This window comes from Astatotilapia calliptera, chromosome 12 (genome assembly GCF_964374335.1).
Source record: "Astatotilapia calliptera chromosome 12, fAstCal68.1, whole genome shotgun sequence".
Taxonomy (NCBI): domain Eukaryota; kingdom Metazoa; phylum Chordata; class Actinopteri; order Cichliformes; family Cichlidae; genus Astatotilapia; species Astatotilapia calliptera.
In genome coordinates this window covers 21517501-21536668 of record NC_137433.1, presented here as the reverse complement: position 1 = coordinate 21536668, position 19168 = coordinate 21517501, and the positions used below count along the sequence as shown (strand labels likewise).

General features: G+C 42.0%; 1 protein-coding gene across 1 annotated transcript; it reads right to left on the bottom strand.

The window, feature by feature from the left end:
- Window positions 1-1732: 1732 nt before the first annotated feature.
- rasl10a (RAS-like, family 10, member A) lies at window positions 1733-17895 on the bottom strand. The gene is made up of 3 exons (XM_026187260.2): window positions 16887-17895; window positions 6115-6239; window positions 1733-2152 (listed from the first exon to the last, which is right to left on the bottom strand). Exons 1-3 carry the CDS (start codon window positions 17100-17102, stop codon window positions 1882-1884), a joined length of 612 nt encoding a protein of 203 aa, XP_026043045.1. The 5' UTR covers window positions 17103-17895; the 3' UTR covers window positions 1733-1881.
- Between the last annotated feature and the right edge of the window lie 1273 nt (window positions 17896-19168).

The following is a 19168-nucleotide window of genomic DNA, read 5'->3' as shown; positions in this document are numbered from 1 at the left end:
ACGGGACACAAAAGGAAAAAAAAAAAAAGGAGAAAAAAAAGGGACCAGAGCAAGGTTGTTGTTCTCAAATGCTTTTAATAATCATGTGTCAGAAAGAACAAACAAAACAAAAAGCAACCAAAAGCCAAACAAAATTACTTACAGTACTGACACTGTAAAAATAACACAACACAAGTGATGTATGTGATAAAAAACAGTAGCCCTTTTTATTTGAAAATGCACACAAACGAAATGATGAGAACTCATGCTACACGCAGTTGCTTTCTAGTTTATCTCTGCTACATATTTCTCTTTTTTTTCCAACTAGAAAAACAAACAAACAAACAAAAAATCTAACACAGACATTTGGCCCGACTGAAGGGTTCAACAATACACCTTGGTAGAGTATCGTGAGCTTGTGCTCTCACATGCCGGTGAAAAACGACCACATTCACTCCACTCAGTTGCTCATTACAGCGTCAAAAAACCATGTATTACAAAAATTAAACACAGTATCACATTTTCACATCAGTGCAATTAAACCCTGAACCGTTGCCTCTACCAACAAAAGCATGCAACTCAATTAGTCTATGAATCAGTCGTGTATATACAATAGATCTGCTTGCTTTCAGTGCTGGCATATTCACATACCTCGGCCTAATGAAATGAAAAGAGTTGCTGTTAATTTCACGATATGACCAATTAGATAGTATTCACATATTGATATGCGTGTGTATTTCTGCTGGAGCGCAAGTGGATTACATTGACTGTGTGTAGCGAGGCATTTTTAATATAATAATGTGGCACATATAGTCAGTCTGGACATCCCCGTGTGTGTTTATTGCTCCTTTCTAATCCAGTGCTTCAACATCTGTCTGTTATCTTGCCGCGTCTGTCCTTTGCTTGCCTGAATGTCAACTATAAACCTGCCTCTCCCTCTCTCCATCTCTTTCTCTCTCTCTCTCTCTCTCTCTCACACACACACACACACACACACACACACACACACACACACACACACACACACACACACACACGCACTCCACACACAGGTTCTTGTTTCAGGCTCCGGAGCCTCCTGCTGGTTCCCCGTTCCCTGGATTTAATGTATTCATCAGAAACAGACACTGAGTGAGGGGAGGGAGCAGATTAAAGTCCTACAGTACACGATAAGGGACTGCAGCATTTTCTGCTGCAAGACAACCTTAAAACAGCCTTTCTGTGAACAAGCAGCTTTTACTGTCGGCCAAGATTCTAATAGAGGATGGGGCAGAGAACAAAAATGCATGGCTACTTCTCAGAATCTAAAATTAAACACCACCTAACCATATCTATCTATGTACTTTTTGAGATAACTGGCGCAGAAAATGAGCGCTCTCACTTTTTATCGTTTCCATCTTTTTGCCTGTCGGTCTCATGCACAAATCCCAATAAATCCAGTGATGTTAGATGTGAGCTTCTGCTTTTGACCTTACAGAGTGTGGCAAATTCAAAAGGAAGACTGGATGATATTGCTGCCTGTCCGCTTTGACTCTCACAAACACAGCTTCTGCCCTGTCAGGCCCAGCGACAGACCTTTCATATTGGGAAGCGCAGCCTGAAATGTTGACCTGTGATGTGAGAAACATATCTGTGCTATGCTTTTTGTATTGTTTGTCACCTGCTTTCTTTTTCCCATTTCCTTCCTTGTTTCTACACAGTTGACTAGGAAGTGGTTGGATGACCATGTGTGTAATTTGAGTGTCTTTTACAGCGCACGAATCTAATAAACCTCATTAAGAAAAATCAGCTCAGTAAAGCAGGAGGCCACGGGGTTATTTTTCCCAGCCATTTTGATAGAAAGTCCTTCTCTCTGCTGCCGCTCCACTCCTGAGTTGGCAGGGGTGGAGGGAGCTCTGAGGGTCACATGATGGTGCAGCGATTCCTCTGTAGCGCCCCCTGCAAACGAATGGAGGTGTGGTTCTGGCGCATCCCCCGTGCCACAGCAATCCCCAGCAGCTCCTTGAAGAGCAGGACTACGTGCCAGTTAAACTTGGCAGAGCACTCCACATAACCGCACTTCCATGTCTTCTTCACCAGAACCGACACGGCCCTGCGAGGCATGAAGCGCTGACGCTGCAGATCTCTCTTGTTACCCACCACCAGGATTGGCACCTCGCTGCTGCTACCTTCCCTGCAGGAGTATGAGAAAAGAAGGTTGTGTTATTTATTTTTATTTTTTTTAACCCAGCAAAGCCATCGTGTTGGTGTTTGTCACAGCTGTTGTCTCTGCATAGTTTTCCCTTCCTTCTGAGGTGTGTGGGGGTGGACTGGAGGATTAAAACTCACAGGCTCAAGGGGCCTCCCACCGCATGCTGCAGTGAGGGCTTTACAGCATTATTGAGTGGGAAAATGTACGGCAAGCCGGAGGGATGTGTTATAAAATTCTAACTCAGAAGCAAAATCAGAATACTTTATTAATCCCAATGGAATTTATGTGGTCACAGTTGCGCGAAGGCAGTAACAAACAAGTTAAAGTACCAATAATAAATAATAAAATATATTACAAAACTACTCTAATATATAAATACCCCCAATATGTTACACTAACAACCTAGGCGCCCCTCTCGTCATACTGACAGTTTTCTTCTCTGTAGAGGACGTGCAGATTATTAAAAGTAAGACCTGCAAATATAAAGATTAGTCCTGCAGCACTAATGAAAAACATACAGCACCTCTTCAAGTCGACCACAATTAACCGTGATTAGTGATGGTTTAGAAGTGTTTAAATGAAAAGAAGTTTAGTGCAGCAGTGTGGGAAATTAAGCTGCAGGAGTTTAGAGTAAAATGAAGTGTTGATGATAACAATAATATTCATTTTGCTGCTTATTTAGGAGGCAAGGTCATTGGGTTAATGATTTGTAATAATAATTTAAAAAAGCCTTAGAATATAAACTATTTAGGAAAAGCTGTAACAACCGATGTTGAACTCAGAACATCTAGAAAAGACAAGTGTATAAACTGTTTAAACAGCTGCCTTAACAACTTAGCTCTTTCTCTCAGAACGAATGATGGCTTATTTTGTATGACAAAGACTTTTGCATACTTTTGCATATTTGCACGTCTGCCTCGACAGATGGATAAAATGGCTCGCCGAAGAGAAGGCGATGCAGCCTGAGAGAGATGAGCGGTGCAATTTTCAAGCCCCGAGGCGAAGTTCTCAAAACTTGGGAGCTGAACAACCACACGGCAGCAATCATCTCACTTTTCTCCTTTTCACAGGTTGTGCTCACATAACAGCCTTAAAAATATCTCCTTGCATATCTGCTCGGGCTTGACTACTTGTGCACAATGAGGTGTACTGAATGTGGGAGGCGGTGTGCGTGCATCCCTTCATGAGAATGGGGGGGGCACGGGGAGGGGGGGGGGGTAGGAATGATGGAAGGACAACACTGTCACAAGCCTCACTGAACTGAAGGTAGGCTCCTCGCTAGTGGGAACCAGAATAATAAAAGATTTCTGAGGAACATTTCAACAATAGACTTTTTTTTTTCGACAGCTGACACACAGAGTAAAAAAAACTCCTCCAAAACTCGATTATTAATGATTCCTCTTACAGTATCTGCCCCCTTCTCCTCCCCTTCCTTTCCTTTCCTTCTCCAGTCTGATGTTAGACTCTCCATGATTGCACATTTTCCCCCTATTGCCTATTCCTCTCACATTCACCATTTCTTCCATAGTTGCTGGGGATAATAGGTTTCTGTCTTAGATCATAAACATTCGTGGTTACACGTTCAGAGCTGCGAGAAAGTGGGCATCAACTGTGGAGAGGCAGTTTGGTGTTGTACAACATGGCAAACAAATGAAGCCACCCAATGCACCTTTCTATATGTAAATATATGCATGCAGCTGACGACTGGAGAGCGAGGGATTTCTGGCCCCATATGCAGCAGGGGTGCAAAGCAAATCCAGGAAGCATTTACTGTATGTTATCTGTGGGCCTTCTGTACACTAAATGTACGACTGTCCCAAGAATAGCCTTTAAATTACTAGTGTGGGTTTAGGCATCACACAAGAATCAAATGTCATCAGACAGTGAACTGTCATCATGACGAGCGCGCACGCTAAATTGAAAGATACCACCACAAGAAGCCTAAAAATCACTGTCACCATCATGTAATTGTACAGCTTTGTGACAGGCTGTGAAATTGTGTGCTGTCTTCAGACGGGTGACGGGATGATTTCATTACAAATCATCAGTGAAGGATAACAAGCTGTGTGTCAGCGGTTTAACAAAAAAAAGCAGGATTGTTGTATTACATTTAGTTAAAAATGAAATGCAAATCATTCAAACTTATATTCAAATGAAAACAGCACAAAAACAACACATGAATTGTTGAAATAATTTTTTTTATTGAATTTGATTTCAGCAACATATTTTTTAAAAGGTTGAGACATGTTTAATACTTTGTTGCCTCTATCTTTCTATGCAGCCATGTTGCCGTAATACAAGTGGAATTTGGTTTCGCACTCTTTAAGAAATAAACAAGGCCTTTCCTGAGAAACACCCCCTCTGGATGGCAGCACACGTTGCTCCAAAACGTGCATACGGAGCCTTCAAAGGTGTAAGTTACTTATGGCATGTGCACTAATGATCTTCTATACGATTACAGTATGGATGTTGGCTTTTTAAGCTGTGCACTGATAACAATCTGAATAGTCCAATCCTATGCATGACTCAACTACACTAGAATTTCTGTGAAAAACTAAACATCATTACTGCTTCCACTGGAAATAAGATGGTAAGAAACAGCCAGGTGCTGCTAGTCAAATGTAGCTGTTTGTTAAGACAATGTCACAGTCTTTCCAGGAGTGTATGTCCGACCAATTTCACTCCAAGGTCAGACTGTGCAATGCTCAGGGAAACCTTGACAAATTCTAGTTAGTACAACCGTCAAGTGTCACCTTGGGCTTGTTTTACCTTGCAATCAATGACTCAGTATTCAGTAGAAAAGTATTCTAGATGCCGTCTTCCAACAGCTAATTGGGAATTGGGCCATGCAACAGGACAACGATCCCAAGCAAAGCAGCAAATTTACAACAGAATGTCTGAAAAAGAACAGAAACAAAGTTCTGCAATGTTCCAGGCAAAGCGTAGACCTCAACCTGCTTGAACTGCTGTGGTGGACTCTTGACAGAGCTAATGCTAACAAACCTCAATGAACTGAAGCAAAGTTGTAAAGAAGAGTGGAGCTAAAGTAAAAAAAAAAGTCAAAGTGAGAGCCTGCTGGGCTCTGTATAAAAATCCCACAGAAAACTATTACTTTACGTTATTGCTGCTAAAGGTGGCTCTACAAGCTAAAACTTTCTTTTCCACATTTTCACATGCTGGGCCTTTATTTTTTGGTATTTTGTACTTTGATGATAAAATCCCCCAAACGTGTTGTAATTTTTATGTTCTAAACATTATTCTTATGCATTTATTTGTTTTAAAAAAAAGGGTGGTAAACCCACCGTCCTCTTAATTCTCAGTTCTGAAAGGCTCAGCCTCTGTGGGATGCTCTTTTATGTTACTGACCTGTTGCTAATTAACCTAATTAGCTCTGAGATGTTCCAACAGCTTTTTTTTTTCAGCATTACGTAATATTTCTGGTCTTTTGTTGTCCCTGTCCTAGATTTTTTTTTTTTTTAAATTAGAAAACAGTAATGCCTGTGAGTCTTGACAGCGTCATTGTGGTTCAGTTTTCAATTAAATATAGGGTTTAAAGCACGGGTGTCAAACACAAGGCCCAGGACGAAGAATTTCCAATGGAAAAAAATACCCCCCTCCTCCCCCCCAATAGATAAATGCTTAATTTACAGGAAAATCTCTGTTTTGTAAATTAACAAAAGCTTAATATTTTAAAATAACACAAAACTTTAATATTTTAAAATAAAAAAAATCGAAGGAGTGTCTGGTAAATTAACTACCACTAAACATTTTTCTGTAATTTCATATATTTATCATGTAGTTTCACTGGTCTGGCCCACTTAAGATCAAAGCAGGCTGTATGTATGTGATGCATGATGTCCAATGAGTTTGACAGTCCTGGTTTGAAGCTTTTGGACGGTATGTTGAACATCTGCGTTGTCAGCAGAGAGTGTTTGTGACCATACCTGTTCTCTACTATCTGCTGTCGGATCATTTTGACGTATTCAAAGCTCTCCACGCAGCAGATGTCATACACCAGGATGTATGCGTTGGCATTACGAACACCTCTGCAGCGCAAATCCAGCCATTCCTGAAAGGACAGATATGTAGAGAAACACATAAATATGCAAACATATGAGTACGTCCAAGACCCGTTTTAGTCAAGCTTAAGAACTGACATGGTCTCTTGGGTATGCTGACGTATTAGATGGAAGACTTTGCAGATGTGTAAGGTTCCCAGGTAGTGTGTCCTAATGGCTTTGTCAAAGTCTGACATTTCCTCAAATGCCACAATGAGGTTATTTGTGGTTCTGAGTGAAATGGCTCATCGGCTCATGAATACGTTCTTGTGAAATTGGGTGCGGACATTAATTTCCCCTTCAGGACAAACTGATGACTTTGCCACCAGCGTCATCATCAAAGAGAAATTTCAATCCAATACTTTGATTCATGACAGATTAAAAGACTAACGATAATCCCATCAGCCTCGGTTAATTTTTTTCCCCTCTTTATGTAACAGAACTTTGCTCTGTCACAGTTTGCTTCCCTTTGCAGTTACAAAGTGCAGTGTATGAATTCCTCGAGTAGACATGGTTCTGGGAATCTTACAGCTTTGAACAAAGTCATAAAACACAATGACCCCGCAGTAAAACACTGCACGCTGTTCAAGGACAAAGACGGAGGCTGGGGGAAAGAAAACGCACAACCTTCTGTCAGGAGAGGAAAAAAGGGAACGCGGTGCTCTGATGTGGCAAAAAAGCAACATTTTGTTCATGCTAATGGTTTTCAAAGCATAATTCAAAATGTAATCAAAGCACACAGTGCACGTGGGTCTATTTGCACCTTACTGAGGGCCATTCGTTTTAATAGAAACGTGAGGAACCATCCTTCTATCCAAATGTGTATCACTGGGCTCACCACTGCCGACCTGCTGCCTGTAACAGCATGAAATTAATGTATAAACATTTGATCTGATAAAAGAGGGAGAGGCAAATAGAGGAAGTTCAGGGGCTGGGGGAAAAAGATATACTGAGGGAAGGAAATGAGAACACAAACGCAGGCCTGGGAGAATGTTGAAAAGATGAAAAAGGCAACAGCGGATCAAGGGATGAGCAGACATAACCTCTGGTGTTCCCACACACTGCTAATGAAGGGCCAAGACTCTGTGAGACCGCCTCAGTTCAGTTCAGTGAAACAGAATTCAATCCAATTTAATATAATTTAACAGACAAACATTGGAAATTAACTTTGCAATAAACAGGGTTGTTCTTATTAGATGCAGACTGCTGTAATGCACAAACGGCATTGCACTTTAGACAACGGTGTGATGAGGATCTTTCAAATGTAGTCTAACATCTGAGGAAATACGGTTTAGTAGCTGGGGATGAGAATGACTAATAATGACTATGAAGCTGGAACTAGAAACTGCTTAGTTTGGCTTAACATGAATGCTGGAAGCGTGGAAAGCTGGGCTCTGTATAAAAACCCAAATCTGTTTTCTGCCACATTTGGAGCTCACCGGTCAACACATTACATTCAGGTTTATTATATTCCTTTAAATGAAATGAAAAGCGGCACAGGTTGTGATCTTAAAAGGGGCTTGTGTGGCCCAAGACCTCTTTTCTTGTGATCACTTTGAAGTTTCTGGTGTTGTGCCAAAAGATGGTCACCCACATTTAAGCTGTTGTAAATGACTTGTCGGCCTATAATCTGTGAAGCACATGTCAAACCAATGTCATCAAATCATTCTGAGCCACAAATAACCTTCCTGTCACAAGGTAGAAAGTGAGTTTTATATATCCTTTATTTATCCAGCTAAAAAGTGTCATTGATGTTAAAAATATATAACTTTTAAAGAGTGATATGAAGTTGGTAAAATAATGTCATAAAGATAATTTTATATATAATCCTTTAATAAATTCTGTTGACTAAAGTCTATTTACCAATATAAGCAAAGATATACATTTGGGAAAATGAATATAAACATCAGAAATCAGTTTTGGCACATTCACCAGCAAAGATTTTCAGGAAGTTGGACTTGTCTCATGCTTGGAAAGTACCGGCATATTTCCCAAAGCTCAAAAGTGTCATCAGGTAGTGCAATGATATCAGCTTCCGGCTATTTGGATTATTGGTGTCATCTTTGAACAACAACTGAATTTTAAAACTCTAAGCTCATCCAACCTTGTTTCCTTCACCTCAGAAATGTGGCAAAAGTCAAACCTTTACGGATGATCTGATATCGTCGTGTTGGTGTCGTTGCAAGTGACCAATCACATTGTTGTGACGTTATTCTTTGGCGCGCCAAGCCATTCGTGCATTTATGAAATTCCAATGTTGCAAGGACAATATCAATTCTGCTTAGCGTTTATTAAAGGGTTAGGGTCAGGGTCTGGGTCCGTTGATCGGCGGACAGAGGCGGTTTCTCGCAGCTTAAGTACAGTTTTTTGTTTTACGGCGTTTTTTCCTGAAGTCGCAAAGGTATGACGCCACAACATTCTGATTGGTCACTTGCAATGTTGATCCTGGAACAACATTTACTATGTTGATCTGGGAACAACACCAACACGACGATATCAGATCGTGCAACCTTTACTGTCATTCAGTCCTCTGGATCTTTTACTACACAGTTTACTTTTCTAACCCACTTTTCACTCTTCACTGCATCTGACCTGCTCTGACCTCTGGCATCGACAAGAGATTTTCACCCAGAGACCTGCAGCTTATTGGGTAGTTTCTCTTTTTTGACCATTCTCTGTAAACCCCAGAGATCCCAGTAGATCAGCATTTTCTGAGATACTCAGACTACCCTGACAGCAACAACCATGCCACATTCAAAGTCACTTCAATCACCTTTCTTCCCCATCCGACGCTCGGTTTGAACATGTTTTCATGCATAGACACACTTCCATGTGATTGGCCGATAGAGATTTGAGAGCGCTTGAAAAGGTATACCTAATGAAATGGCCAGTGAGTTTATATTATGTTGTTAAGATCACTGATTTAACCTTGGAACATTTCCACAGACTCAGTGTAGATTTACTTCACACAGTGGCTGCTGTTCGATTTGCTCCTCCTGAGCTCTTTTTTAAAACAGTTTTTTTAAATCCCTGTGAACACATTTTTAAAAGAATTTACATACAAATCAATTTCCCCATGTGATCACTGCCTCTCCTGAAGCTGTTTATTATGTTATGCTTCAATGATTTTCAGTGAAATTCCGTTCTGATGTATTTGATGCTTTTTGACTGACGCACCTGAACCTCAGGGCTCTGATGATGATTTGGCTGCTTTGGAGCCGTGCTTGTTGTGCCCATATTGCTTTGAAAGCTCACATATCAAAGTGCTGATTGTCAGGCCCCATTTTAATTTGCATGCTTTTAATTAGCATGCAATCTAATGTGACCCCGTAGTGGAGCAGTGCAATGTTGATGGATTTGCTACAGTATTTTGTACAGCGTTAAGTCATTTGTTCCATGTGGTGTTTACTCTACACTTTTTCCAGCACTTACACAGCTTGTGTAACCTAAAATAGAAACGTGAATAGAAAAAAAATTAATTACACTGCTGTCAAGGTTTGGGGGGGGGATTTGCATCCAAATTAAACATGCTGTACAGCTAATCTGTACAATGAAGATGAACTGATAATTTGTGACAGGTGAGGCTGAGGGAACAGGCGAGGATCAGCCTAACTTGTAATGATAAAACGCAGTGAGGGACGCTTTGCCTCTATTCATTTTGGAGGGGGTGTTTGTGTCAAGGAGCAGAAACAGCCTCACAGATCAGCAGGAAGATAATGAAGCCAATCAGGCGCAGAGATGGCAATAAGATCACTGCCATCAAAAGTAAAAAGCGTAAGTGGGACGATGTGTTGTGAAAACTGGTGTAAAGTGCAGTTTTCTCTGGTCTTTCACAGTGTTTTCAGCAAAAGTGGGTTTTTTTTCTTTATGATTTCTAATTTCTTCCATCAATTCATTTTCTTACTGGAGTCTATCCTAAAGTGTCCAGTACAGCTCCAGTGCAAGATTTGTTGTGTTTCCCGAACAAACCAGAGATGTTCGCTGTCATCACAGCTCATGATAACTGAGGCAGCTGACGACGCAAGGCGAGCACGGTGGCTTGTGGTTGCAGCCTCACATCCCGCGGGGCTAAAAATAGCAGCTTGTGTTTTCATCTCGTATCTCTTTGTCGTCCAAGTCCTGTTTTTAAATGTGGAGGAGGAGCCGGCACAGAAGCAGCAATACTACTTCTCCAAACCCCAAACACGAGGCCCAGGCCAAAACAGAGCAGTAAAGAAAAGGCAGCGCACTGATACGCGGTAACCAAATGAATGCAAACGGCATGTGTGGGCATGTTTATTTGTGTGTGCTCGCCGGGATGTGAGAATGTGCTTGCGGGAGCGTGACTGTGAAGTGTGGTGCCACTGTCTGTGTCCTCCAGTCGGTCGCCTTACCACAGCGTGGAAAAAGAGCAGCTCGTCCTTTGCTCCTCAAGACCCAAACAGAGCGTGTTTCCCTGACAACTGCAGGGCCGTGGTCAGTTTTCAGCAGGCTATGGCAAAGCCGCCATGACTCTGATATTAGTGGAGGCAGCTTGAACGTAATGAGTGGTTGCGATGGATCAATACTCCATCCAGTGCAGGAGGGCGGCCGGTGTAACCTGGCTGGGGCCAATGCTGAGCTATTACAGATATGTCAAACACAGGTCATGCTGGTTGAGTTGGAATTAAAATCCATTACATCCCTTAGGGATGGAAGTCCCCTTTTCAAAGTAATGACCTGGACCAGCAAAACCATTTATTGCCCTTTGTTGTAAGTCTCCAGTGTTCAGGTGACAAGGAGACTCTGGCTGATGCTGGCGAGGGGTCAAAAATGGATATTCTCAAGAATTAGACTGGATTGGGAAACTGAGAGATATGTAACGTTGCTCTATGTCTTTCTTGTCCTTACAGATATCCTTGCAGATATCCTTGCAGATATCCTTGCATGCTGCCAGAGAGTTAGATGAGAAGATTGCCTACTTTGTTAAATACTAATAAGATAAAGCCAGGAGCTGGAAGCTTAACATCAAGACCAATTGCTGGGTCTGACCCGAGGCACAACCTCCATGGCTGAAAAATGAAACCAGTTGAAGTGCACCTTGAAGTGCAGTTACTCGAAGGCCCACTGAGGCGGCCTCGAGAAGCAAGTTAATCTGCTTAGACTCACAATTTAAAGGCCTAACTGTACAATGGAAATATGAATACAATTTTAAATAAAATGGTTTACAGTCTCAGTAGCTGATGTTTCACATCCTTTGGGGTGACTGTGTCTCAGGAGGTGGAGCAGGTTATCTACTAATCAAGAGGTCAGTGGTTGGATTTCCTCACGCATCGGAGAGCAACTCAGCTCCAGCTACTTGCCCAATGATTCTTAGGCATGCAGCCAGGTATGGAGTCACCAACCTTTCCAAATCTTCCAGAGCTACAAACACCACCACCCCTAGTGTGAATGTTTAACTAGCTCTCATTGCACTTGCATGAATGAGGCTTGTAGTAAGAAAGCGCTTTGAGCGAAAAAGTGCTACATTAGTACAGGTTCATAATAAGTGCACCAGAGGTGATTTTTAATATAACTCACCAACTGTGTTGTTATTACCACTTGAACTTTGCATTTTTAAGGGAATAGTTGAATGAGAGGGGGAAACGCCAACTGGTTGTTAGCTAGCTGTCTAGCATGCTAGGCTACTTCTAATTCAAATCACTGATCTAGAACAAATAACATGGCTTGCGAGTACTTAACAATTAATTAAATCTAACTGTACTAAGAGCCCATTCAAGGAATCTTTGCTTCAGCTTTGTTGAGTGAAATGTCAGAATTTTATTCAGATTTGACTTGGCAGTAATTAGCACTGAGGATGAGGGTGTGTTTTGCTGATCACGCTTGTTAGAGTCATCTCTACAAGGCTTGTCTGGTCCATATTTTGTTGGGCACAGTTTTACACTACTGTACACAACCATAATGGATTTAATTTTATTCTTATATAAGTGCAAATACAAGGGTTGCCAGCTTGTTTAATTCTTTGCAGCCTGAAGTCTGGAACCCATAGACATCAGGTAATGCTGTCTTTCTTTGCTTGAGATGCAGGGCCTTTTTTACAGCTGCCTTTGGCTGCTGCTTGTGTGTGAGTATCTCTGCTCTGAGTTTTGTATTTAATACCTGAAAAGCTGCACTATTGAGATCAGGCGAAGACTTGCCATTCAAGGATATCTCATTTCTTTGCTTTGACAAACTCTCGGTTGCTTTTACAGTTTGCTTTGGGTCATTTTCCGTTTGTGCTGTGAAACTCTGCCCGATGGGTTTTGTAGCATCTGTCTGAATCTGAGCAGAGAGTGTAGCCCCGTACACTTCACAGTCAATCCTGCAGCTTCACTCAGCAATCACATCACCAACAAAGTGTCCTGGTTCCCCTGCCAGGTATATGTTTCTACGTGGTATTCTTTGGATCATGACCTTTTCTCTAATGCTCAATACTTTTGTCTTCTATTAGTAAGTAAAGTTACATTTTATTTATATAGCACCTTTTCAGATTAAATCACAAAGTGCTTCACAGAGGCTCAAAATATACATCATCCAATGTCAACCAAAACCAATTTTAAAAAGATAAGTCTTTAACTGCTTCTTAAAAGAAATGACTGAGTCCACAGATCTCAAACTCAATGGCAGAGAGTTCCAGAGTCTGGGAGCCACAGATACAAACGCTCTGTCACCTTCAGTTTTTAACCTTGTATGCTGGACAGCCAGCAGGCCTTGGTCACAAGACCTCAAGACCTTTTTTCTTCTATTATGTTAGTACAGGTTAATCTTGGTTTCATCTTTTATCATCTAGATGTTTTCTGTCAAACTCTAATCCGGCCTTCCTGTTCCTCAGTGTAACTGTGTGAACCTTATTTTAAATTCTCTGTATTTCCATTCATGAAGGTGTTTCTTGATTGTAGTCCTCGATAACAATACTCCTACCTCCTTAAGAGTATCCTTAATTTTGTTAGGTGCTATAAAGTTGTTTCTTTAGCCATGGAAATAATTCTGCAATCATCCTCTGTGTTTTTTCTGAGCATTTATTCTTTTTTAACGGCATAAAAGATTGCTGATTTAACCGATCCTGGCGTTTTGCTCTCTCTCTGAGAGGATAATTTTGCTGTTTCAGTGACAATGTCTTTCACTTGCACCGACATCTATTTGAGACTCATATTTAAAATTTCGGTGAAAAGCTACGAAATACAAATTCAACACTTCAGATATTCTATCTGCTTCATTTATTATGAAATAACAAGTGAACGTGCCTCACCCAGCCATGAAACCGCTCGTCAATCAAATGTAGAACTAACTGTGAGCCACTGAAAATGAGGGACTGTGTATAAACCGTAACTGCTGAACTGTTAATGCAACATTTTTGTTAAACCCTTTGAATTAAGGCTAAAAGTCTGCACTTCTATCACCTCTGGATGTTTCATTTAAAATCAACTGTGAAGGTGTGCACAGGGAAAACTACAAAAACTGTGCCTTTGCAGATAGTATAATGATATTTGTGTATATATCAGCAAAAACAGATTAAATGCAATTCAAAATGAATGATCCACTATGATTATTATACATTTGTGCTCAGTTTCACTTCCAGATCCTGTCAGCACTTAACGCTTCACCGATATGTGCACTTCACAGACGCACACATCTTTCTTGCTGCATCTGCAAGCGTGAAATACGATAGTTTCCTCGCTGTTATATATGAAAGTATTGACAGAGATAGCTGAGAAAAATGCCCAAAGAGAGCAGGAGACGGAGCATTTTGTGTGGGAGGAAGTCATGGAGATACATTATGGCAAGAACAAAAAGGGAAAAGAAGAGAAAGTGAAAAGAAAAGAACAAGAAAAAATCATGCTGAATCTTCCGTCACGCTTAAATCCATCTGTCATCACATCGTATTGACACACCAGGACAGATGCTCTCTCAATGCAATACTCTCAGAAACAGACACACACGCCACAAAGCAAACAAATCATTACACCAACCCAGCTTCACGGGAAAAATGATACAAATCTTGCCTCTTTCCAGCATTAAAAAAAGATTTTTTAATGTCTCTGTATGTTGTTGAAATGAGGTCACAAGTCGCCTGCTAGAACGCCACTGCTGTTCTTATAAAATAATCTGAACTGATGAGAAATTGCCGGGCTACATCAGCGCGGAGGCGTACTGACTCACTCTATTCTGCAGCTTATTCATCACAAATTTTAATAGGACAATATAAAACCTCATTTGGTCACCCCGGCTTCAACGGTGTCCATTAAACTTTCTAATTGACCAAAACAAATTCCCGCTCTCTCCCTCCCCTCTCTCCTTTCTTCCTCTCTTATTCCCCGACTGTATTCTAACAGTGAAGTGTGCTTTTATTTAATTTGCTGTCTTCAGCAAGTAAAATTCAATCAGGATTCTTTGTGCTGGCTCAACTCACCCCTCATTACATCCAACTGCCCCTGATCCACGTTACATTTCTGTGGTCGCAGGGTTAAACGCAGATGAGGGCAGTGACTCGAAAATGCCCCGTGTCTCTCGCTGTGAATAGAGGATGAAGCACCAGAGGAAGCAAGAACGAGCGAGACAAAGCACAGCGGGCCTTCCAGGTGTTGTTCCTTAGCAAATGAGTAACCGTAAATCTGTCAGATGGAAATGTTGTGGCAACACTCAGCTAATGGATTTCTCTGCTGGTATACCTTCGACAAAGAGCCTGCACCACCACTCTGACATTAGCATGAAATATTTAACCAAAGACAATCAAATGAGGAGGAAACCCCTCAAATGTGACTCAACCTTTGAGACACTTGAACTCATCAGATGCACCTCGTCCCCTGTTCCTGCAGCTGCTCCTGCTTATTGCTTAATGGGAGTTCAAAGCACTTTAGCTGGAAAAAAGGAAACTCAGTGCCTTCCCAGCAGGAATCTGTAGCGTAAGCAGTCTGCAGAACTCTTAACACCTTCCAATAAAATGTTAAATCTAGTAGGGAAGCTTTGTATAACTCCGACAAGATGATTGCTCTGCCCTGTCAGATGTTTTCTGTGTTAACGCCGCAGCTTTGTGAGCGCACAGAAAACCAGCACTTTGGGAGGTCTCTCTTTCTCGTTGTGCTTTTGTTGTCTCCTGCTTGGCTTGATCTCATTTTCTCAGTGGCACTTTCGCCGGCGGTAGATAACCGCAGCTGTTCTTGGGAGGCCTATCTGTGACACCGACAGGGAGGGAAGGAGAGAAACAGTCAGCAGCAGCAAATCAATGGCTTTGCTGTGGTGACCTTGGAGATTTCGGTCTGTCCAATGAGGTCACAGTGGACAAGAGTCAAACACGTGCCTCGCGTCAGCAGAGACTTGCAGTGGGATGCGCCGTTTCAAGCACCGCACACATGCATACGAAGAGAGGGACGCATTATATTCAGCAACTTAATGGGCTGGGGAAAATGACAAAGAGGACTTTAACAAGGGGATCATTTGTCTCGAGGGATAGAGTCACATTTTTAAGGCGATATTAAAGCAGTTCTCACATGCTCATGTGTAGATTGGAAGGATTTAAGCTGCTGTAACAGATCCTACTCTCCACATTTGGCCACTAAGAGGGAAGGGAAAGCGGAGAGCTGATGTCTTTCCAATAAAGAGAGGATTTAATGCGATTTCACTCTAAGTGTCAAGGGCCAAAATACGCACTTCTTATTCCATGTAAAAAAATAACTAAAACAATGCTTAATATGTCTGATTCACACAAGGTAAGCGGAATAATAACACAAAGAGGATTTAAAAGATTATCCCCTAGACTGATTCAGACAGTTGAAGAAGCAGGTGAAGCAGCTCTCCCACATCCTTGGTTCTGGTTTTTTGTTCTTATTTTTTACTGGCTGTGTTTTTGAAAACAGAGGTTCAGAAGTCTGTGGTGTTTTGAAGCCTCTGTGGGTCTCCTCCTTGGTTGTGACTGTTTAACAAAGGATCTGTAAGGCGGGAGGGTGAAAAAAGTTAGAGGATCTAATAATGCTTTCAGTATGGCCACGAGGACTGTTTCAAGCACCTCCAATTCTTGTCAAGAAATAAAGAAAGCCAAAAATCTGCTCCAAAAAAGTGACTGCAAAGCCGCAGCATTCACAGTGCTTTTTCATCTTGCTATGATCCTGCGACCAGATGTGCCTCCATCTAATGAGGGGTGGCATCTGACCTGTGGTCAGGAATAAAAGGGCAGTCTGCTCTATTTTTAAAAAGGGAGTTTTAACCAGGTGCTGTGGCCATGCCTGAAGCACAATGCTGCAGAATCAACACAAATATCAGCAGCAGCACTGCTGTTTCTTAGAAGTGTGTAGAAGACATGTTATGATTAACACATAACAATATGCAAGTTTGCATATTGCAAGTTTGCATATTGTCTTCATAAACGGGCTGAAAGACAGAGACAAAGAGAGTTTAAAAACGCCAAAGTGAAGCTCTTAGGCTTTAAGTCAGCCAGGTCTCCATAGCAACTAGTAGACTAGGGACATCTGATACTGAAAGAGAAATAAATAAAATTGGTGTTTTTGCCGTTGAGGGATGTTAGCGGCTGTGAACAGACGGGCACTTGTAAGATTAAGCAGTGATTAAATAAATGAGAAGCGGGTTCAATCAGAGAATGGACCCCCTCCTCTCTAAGCTTGTCTAAATCCTCCTCTGATAAAGTTCCCGAGACAGAGACGTGATACCTGACTGGAGCTTGATGGAAAAGAGGAGATCGGCGGGACGTCCAAAATCTTCAGCTCGTACATGTTCCCGTTCAGTATGACGGAGGGTCTGTACACATATCTGGTCCTGGTCGGCGTGTACACCTCCGAGAAGTCGTTATAGATGAACTGGCGGATTATAGAAGTTTTCCCCACTCCGGGAGCACCGATCACTGCGATACTCAGCGTCTCCACCATTCCTGGAGCCCGAGTTCAGCACCATGGACAGCGGCGACAACAACGGCAGATGTGGTAGTCCAGAAACACAGCTGGCCGCCGCTTTTTAAAAAATAAATCTTTATTTTGTCTTTTTTCTTTTCTTTTTTTTTCTTGCTGTTTCTCTGGTGGAATTCAACCCACCCGCCGCCGCTGCCCCTTTAACCAGCACCCACTAAATCACCTTAACTGGCTTCAGCTGCGTTCAATAGAAGAGTCGGTGGGAGAATAGAGCACCCACCCGTCGAGCAGAGCGGGGAAACTTTTATCTCCAAGACACGCAGATAGTCAAAAATACAGCTCAGCCACCAATAGATGGGCTCTTCGCCGCCTCTGTGAGCCAACGCAAGGAGAGAAACTCTTGGTTTTCAGGGGACACCCCAGGCAACCTCGTCCCCGGAGAGGAAGCATAAAAGTCCGCCCTTGCCGCCTCCACATGGACATAATCCTGCCAAGGCTGGGCTCCGATGACCTTGTCCAAACGCACAGCTCTCAGTGTCTTCGTTGATTATCTCCTCCGCACCTCTCACTCATCCCCAGCGATGCACCACCGCGCTCCTCCATCACAATGAGGACGGGCGCGCAGCCGCTCGTCTCATAAGCTTTCCACGTGTTCCCGCATAATACGCGATCCCCATAATCTTCTGGTTTTCGATAACACAACGATCGATTTAAGACAGGAGAGGCAACTCGCACAGAAAACAGCGGCGCGTATTCTGTAAAGGCATCTGGAGTCTTAAGGAGCGCTGCGTGTCTGCCGTTGGAAAGACAGGAGCTCTCCACCTCCTCCCCTCTCTCCCCCCCTCATCATCATTTGCAATATCCACTGCCCCGCTCGTCCAATAGGATCACGTAGTGCACAAGGCGTGCGAAAGCTTTGAGCTCCCATACGCCGCAAACAAATAGCTGTGGAAGAGGCCACACACTATACATCATCTCCGCGCCAGGGTCACGGAGAGGCGGCGCAGGACTGAACATCATACCTGTGAGGTGACTTATGACCGGACAGGGTCCCGGGGCACGCGAGGGGGGTGTGTTCGAATCAATCACGGCTGACAGCGGAGCACCACAGACAAAGCTGAGCAATAAACGCAATTCAGTTTATGGTTCCTCAGAATAACTGAGATGAGCTCCAGAGAAGTGTGAGACTGTTCTGTGAAAGGTTTGCATGCTTTATGTCTGTGAAGGTTCTCACTCATCCAGGTCATCGTAGTCTAAGGAGCTTGGAAAGAAAAGCGTCTGGACTTCTTTGAGTTGCTTGAAGACGTTTCACCTCTGCACCTCAAGTTTGCATGTTTTAGTTCACACCTCTGCAGATTAGTTCTTATTATTAACAAGTACAGCGTTTTAGATCCAGTTTTCCAAACCTAATGTTGGTGGGGGTTTGTTTTTTTTTTTTTTTTTACTTACACATGTCTGAATGCAAATCAGTTGGAGCAAAATTTCTAGGGTTTGACTGGTGAAATGTGTAAAGGTACTAATAAGACAGACATATGGAAAATAGGCGAAGGCTCTTGAGGAAATGGGAGTAGTTAAAAAGAAATATCAAAAGTTAAAAGAACAGAAGCTTTTTCTGCATACTCACTGGTAATGCCCCCGATGGTGAGAGTTTTAGTGGAAATTTGGAAAGGGTATTTACAAAAAGGACCTTTAAAAATAACAAAGCAAGTGTCACATGCTGAAGTTGGTTAAATATCAGCCAAGGAGATGTTTGACAACTCGGCAGCCTAAAATATGTAGAAAGCATTTGAGTTACTTTAATGAACATAAAATAAAAGCTTTATTGGTCCTGAAAGCTGGAAATTGATCGTGTTACAGCAGCTAAAATATGAAAAACAACTTGGCTGAATAAAATAAATATATCACAGAACAAATGTCTTAAAAAAGGACACTAGGGAAGAACGTTATTTAAACAGAATATTTCAAAGAAAAAGCTCAATAAATCCACATTTAACTGTGTTACAAGAAGGAGATTAAAGCTAAAATAAATGACAGTATGTTGTTACGGTGGTAAAGATATTTTTGTCTTTCCAAACATGTTTTATCAG